This window comes from Guillardia theta (genome assembly GCF_000315625.1).
Source record: "Guillardia theta CCMP2712 unplaced genomic scaffold GUITHscaffold_106, whole genome shotgun sequence".
Lineage (NCBI taxonomy): Eukaryota > Cryptophyceae > Pyrenomonadales > Geminigeraceae > Guillardia > Guillardia theta.
Window position 1 is genome coordinate 158475 of NW_005434568.1, and position 5818 is coordinate 164292.

General features: G+C 58.3%; 2 protein-coding genes across 2 annotated transcripts; one reads left to right on the forward strand and one right to left on the reverse strand.

Annotated features, from left to right (window-relative positions):
• Positions 1–840: 840 nt before the first annotated feature.
• Positions 841–1494, forward strand: GUITHDRAFT_117189 (hypothetical protein; the record flags this gene model as incomplete). Its single annotated transcript, XM_005823568.1, has 1 exon — positions 841–1494. One exon carries the CDS (start codon positions 841–843, stop codon positions 1492–1494), a length of 654 nt encoding a protein of 217 aa, XP_005823625.1.
• Positions 1495–1974: 480 nt separating this feature from the next.
• Positions 1975–3291, reverse strand: GUITHDRAFT_117190 (hypothetical protein; the record flags this gene model as incomplete). The annotated part of the gene is made up of 1 exon (XM_005823569.1): positions 1975–3291. One exon carries the CDS (start codon positions 3289–3291, stop codon positions 1975–1977), a length of 1317 nt encoding a protein of 438 aa, XP_005823626.1.
• Positions 3292–5818: the final 2527 nt, after the last annotated feature.

Sequence of the window (5818 nt, forward strand, 5' to 3'; positions counted from 1 at the left end):
CCACTGCGCGCTGTGCAATGTACTGGGTTGCAAGGGACTGAAGGGAAGGTGACTGCTGTGAATAAAGGAAGTGTTGGTGGTGTTGTGTGGTTCTTCTGAGAGTTCTATCACCATCAGTGAAGGTGTTAGAGACTGCACAGCTGTGTATCGTTGAGGTGAATAAGGTTGGTGTAAGGATCTCAGGTGTACTGAGAATTAGTCTTTGGTGGATCTTGGGTTAAATAGATTCTGGCCAGTGAGGTGGAGGTTGATTCGATTAGTGACCGCGCATCCGGGCCATGATGAAAACTGCTGAGTGGAAGAAAGTTCCGACGAGGCTCACTGAGTCGAACTTTCGGAAAGTAGCCCGCCGGTACGTACTCACCGGCCGGGCGGTGCCTGAGGCAGACTGGCTGTGCTATCAGTCAAACTTGAAAGGTTCCCCTGCCGTCCCTCGCTTGCTTTGGGCCCCCGTGAGACACAGCAGACATCATAAGGCGCCGCTGAGAGGGCACGGCTGCCATGCTGCTGCTGCGACGGTTGAGACGAGTGCCGCCATGGGTCGTGATGCTTCTCCTTGGCCTCTTCGCCATGCTGCTGCTTCAGCCCTTGGTGCTGAAGAACGACTCCAGGCTCCTCCCCGCTCCTCCTTCCAGGACCGATGTTCCTCTCGCTCCTCAGAGACGTCATGACGCCACGTGGGCGCGGCAGGCAAGACAAGCCGCAGGCAGAGGAATCGAGGGAGCAGGTGAGGAAAGGCGAGAGGGAGAGGAACTAACTGTTCTCGGTCGAGCAGGAGGCGAATGCTCGAGAGTCATCGCCCACCGGTTCAGAGCCATTCAGACCTCGTCCTACCCTACGATGGTGTCCTACGAGCGTCTTAGAAACATCCTGCTCCTCTGGTCCTCGGTCATCAGCCTTGGGATACCAGGGGACTGGATAGAGACAGGGACGTGGAAGGGAGGATGCAGCATGCTGGCAGCAGACATCCTTCGCTTCGCCCTGCGCCAGCCTCAGTGTCCTCAGGTCAGGGCCAGGACGATCTGGCTCGCCGATACCTTCGAGGGGCTCCCTCCTCCTCGCAAGGAAGACAAAGGCAAAGACAGCGGGGGGCGCGTCATGGACCCGCCGGGGAGCTACGGAGGGTACGGGGGGGTCGAGACGGTGAAGAGCAAGTTTCGGGAGAGAGGATACAGGATCAAGGAGGACGGCCAAGTTGCCTCCAGCCAGGGGTTTTCCATCCGATTTCTCGTCGGGCGGTTCAAGGACACGCTGCCGGGTGCCAACATCTCCAGCATCGCCGTGCTGCGGCTAGATGGCGACATGTACAGCTCGACCATGGACGCGCTGACGACGCTGTACCCCAAGGTAGTCAAGAAGGGGTACGTGATCATCGATGACTACGGTCACTGGATTCAGTGCAAACGGGCTATCGACGAATACTTCATCTCTAACAACCTGACTTACCCCCTGCATACCATCGACTACACTGGAAGATGGTTCTTGAAGGCGTAAAGCGTGTTCGTTGCTGTTAGATGGACCGGTGAGAGGGACGGGGAGTAGGAGAGAAGTAGAGGAGAGAGGAGAGAGGAGAGAGGAGAGAGGAGAGAGGAGAGGATGAGCCGGGAGAGGAAGGAGGTAGATAGAGGAAGGAATACATGCAAGTACTTGCTTCCTCCGTTACTGTCATCGTGAATGGAACCATTCAGTGCTACCCTTGTTCCTGTCAAAAACCTGTCATCCTGTTCTGCTGTGTTGCTCACAGTGCCAGACAGTGCCCTGGTGTACTAAAAATCTCAAGGCAGCATATGAGAGGTTGTGACGCGAAGGTCACGAAGTCTGTTCGCAAAAATGTGATTGTTCATTCAATGTGTTACATAAAGTGGAGAGACGTTGTGACTTGAATCGTGACAGAGGAAAGAGGAGGAGGCCCAGGATCAGGAGGAGGAGAACTGAGGAGGAGGAGGAGGAAAAGTGCACGCTGGTTCGTCCAGCTCACATCAGAAAGCCGCGGTACGCGTAGCTGTCGGCATGATCGAAGCTGAAACCTACCATGATGCCCCCAAGGAACATTGCGGGGACAGCGACCATGGACTTGACGGAGAGAAGGGCGACGCCGGAGAGGCCATGGCCGCTAGTGCAGCCGGAGGCGATCCTGCTGCCGAAGATGGCGAGGAAGCCGCCGAAGAAAGCCTGCACGGGGGTGACCCCAGCTGGCTTTCCGAAGGTGCCCGAGGCCTTGGAGGAGATAAGTGCGCCGATGATTGCGAAGGTAAGGTAGACAGGCTGCCAGACGTTGCCGAGGCCAGTCCTGAAGCCGCTCCAGTGAAGGAATCGCTCACGCAGAGACTTAGAGACGAGGGCCTGGGAGGTGCAGGTCATGTAGGCGGAGCTACTTCCCAGGGTGTCGTTGAGGAAGAGGACAGCAAGGATCTGGTTCAGGCCGATGAAGACGCCCATCATCTCCGGCGGGAGAGCGCTCTCCCATGCCTCCGTCCAGGGCGGCAGCTCGGACTTGCTGGCCCAGGGGAAGACAATCTCGAGGACGATCACGACGACAGCGACCATGACGAAGACAGCGAGCGCCAGCTGCGTGTAGCTGAAGCGCCGGAGCGCCGAGAACTCCTCGAGGCGGAGGGTCTTGATCTGAGCGACGGAGAAGAGAGGAACGAACCATGGCTGCACCATGCCGTAGCACATGGCGGCACTCAGACCCCCCAGGAGGGTCACCCACGCGTTGGGCACGCCGGACCCGATTTGCACGAGGACCATGCCAGGGCACGAGCCAGCCAGCGCCATGCCGCATCCAAGGATGAAGGCTCCCAGAGCAGTGGCGGCGAGCCCCTTGCCCACCACACAGCCCATGAACTCCGTCCTGGCTGACTGGAGCTGGTCGGGAGTAACGCGGGAGAGGATGGCCAGGAAGAGAGCAGACGCTCCCGAAGCGCCCAGGAACATTTTGAGCATGATGAACCTTCGAAAGATGAACTGCTCTCGGATCACTATGGGAAGAGTCACTTTCCCCAGCTCCATCGCAATGCCGAAGATCAGCCCCATGATGGCCGAAGCTATCATCGCGTTCGTCCACTTCCAACTGGACGGCTCTTTCACAGACATCTCGTGCTGCGAGCCTGCCTCCAGGTCCTTGTTGGTTGGGTCGCTGGTCGTAACGACCGCAACAAACGAGTCTGGTTTCGGGTTGAAGTACTGTTGCTGATTGTTGGATTCCAGAAGGTCCGAGGACGAGGCATTGGAGCCTGGGGAGGAGATATGCGAAAGTCTGGAGAGGGGGTGCAAGGGGCTGGTCGACATGCTTTGTTGGAGCAAAGGCTCGGATCAGATCTGAGATGCGGTCTGGAGGAGATTCGGAGCAGGAGCAGGATGCGGATGAGGAGGATCAAGACCAGGAACAGAAGGAGGAGGAGGAGGAGGAGGAGGAGGAGGAGGAGGAGGAGGTAGCTCCTTTATACAGTGGTGCAAGGGTATCTAGGGTGGATGGGTTAAGGAGTAGGGTGGGGTAATATTAATACCGGTTGTATAACAGTGAAATTGGGGGGTGAAATGTGGAACACAAGGTCCATGGACGGTGGACGTTTCAAGGTACCGTGGGGTAGTATCAATCCATGATCACAGTGTCACCTACCCAATGATACTGGTACCCTACCATGGCATGAAGTACCCCACAATATTTACTTTAAAGGACCGGTATTTTGATACCTAGATATCACCACCACCCTGCATGCTTGAGTCTTACGTCTACAAAAAAAAAAGTCCTCCGTTCTCGGAATTCTCGTTGGTATTTCAAGGGTGGGGGTAGTAAATGAAACTCAAGAAGTGGGTGGGGGGTGAATTCTTGGATCAAAAAGGTGGGTATTTGTTGGAGAAGAAGGGGGTTAAATTGTGCATAAATTGTACGTGATTGCGGTAACCAGGGGTGTGCTGGATATTTGAGGGGTAGGGGGTGGTTATGCTCCATGGTTTTTGCTGGCCAAATAATAAACCCCCCGCAGAACGCTCAAAAGATAGGGTGGTGAGGGATGACTGAACAAGCTCACCTCAGATAAATGAAAGAGATACTGAAAAGACAGCAACTTCAGCTTAGAAAGATCATATAGGGACATAATGCAGTGTTGTTGTCAACACTTGTAGTCGGAGCCCTGCCGCAGCTCGATGACAATCCGTGACCTCAGAAAATTCATTCCCCGCAGTCATGCGCCGGTCACGCTCCGACGCCACTCTGACCGCCGGCGGCCGGGCCGCGGCCCCAGCCCCCCGGCAGTCACGCCGCCCGGCCGCCGGCCGCGGCGGCCGCGGCGCGGCCACTGCCGTGACGGGCCGACCGCTCGGCCGGCGTCGGACTCCGAGAGTCGGTGGCACCCGGACCGCCCGGCGCGCCGGCGAGTCCGACCGGCCCTCACTGGCAGGCTGGCCTGGCCCGGACTGGCGCCCCCGACCGGCCGGCCCCGCCGCCGGACGTGACTCCGCCGGGACGGTACTCTCCCGGAGGCCGGGCTTTACTATCACTGACTAGTACGAGTCACTGCCGCGGCCAGGCTGCCGCGGCCTGTACTGAGTGCCGGGCCCGGCCCGATCGGGCCGAGCCTGATGATCGGACCGTGCCACTGGCCCAGTACCGTCCGGTTGCCGGGCGGTGGCGGGCCAGGCTCAGCCGCCGCGGGTCCGGCGCCGCGGCCCCCCACTGCCGCGCCACGCCGCGCCGCTGCCCGGGCCCCGCCGGGGCGCGGCCGGCGGCGGCCCGGACCGGACCGACGGCGTTCCGCCGGGGAGTCCGACGACCGGAGTCCGGGCCGGGCCGGCACGGTCCGACGGTCCGACCGTGCGACTCCCGTCCCGGACTACCGTCCGGCCGGGCGCGGCCGCGGAGTCAGCGGCCGCGGCGGCTCGGCTGAGCGGCGGCCCCGGGCGTGACCAACCCGGGCCGCCGGGCCGGGGCAGGCCCGGCCGCCCGCACGGCGCCGGGTGGCACCAGTCCCGCCGGGCCGAGCACTGCGGGCCCGGTGCCAGTGTGCGCCGCCGCATGATCTGATCACTCCGGCGATTCGGTTGAATATGATTCCCCAGAAAGTTTTTGTGACCGGAATTGTAACTATGGGAAGAGACTACCCTACCCCCATTGATGAATTTTCTCAGGGGGGCTCGATACCCCTACCTACAATTGTTGACTCGTTGTATCCCTTATTTCATCCCTTCACTACCCCTACTACCAAAACCCCTACCCCTGGTATTCAAAGCCCCCCGGCTACCCACCCCATCGAGCTCCAGGCACTATAGTACTGTAAAGACAAACAGAGTTGAACATCTGAAATCAAGAAATAATTCAATACACATTACAATAAATTTGAATAATTGGAAGGCGATTTCAAAGGATAACTGGAATCTTCTCTTTGTTGCAAATTTTTGGTCCGTTGGGCGAGTGGTGGGGTTGCAGAGGTAACGATGACGGTGGGTACTACTTTCACGGGGGGTGGGGGTTATATTTTAAGGGGTGGAAGGTGGTGGCCTATATGTTGTTGCAGTACAAAGAGTGGGGTACTTATCAGTCTTAATTCGTGAAGCCAGGGGGGTACTAGCTCAGACTGGGGTGGTTTTGAAGTAAAGTGATGCTCAAGGACGGGTACAATTTCGGTCTATGACGATGGTAGGGTACTTGGGTACATTGTTGAGGAGTACAAACGATCGGGGGAATGGGGGGTGGTGTACGGATCTACAACTGGGGGGTGGGTACAGATGAAGAGAGGGGTACGTAGATGGGGGTGGTTCAAGGGGGCGGGGAGTGAAATGGAGGAATCGCCTGAGCTTGGAAGAGAGCACGAGGGAG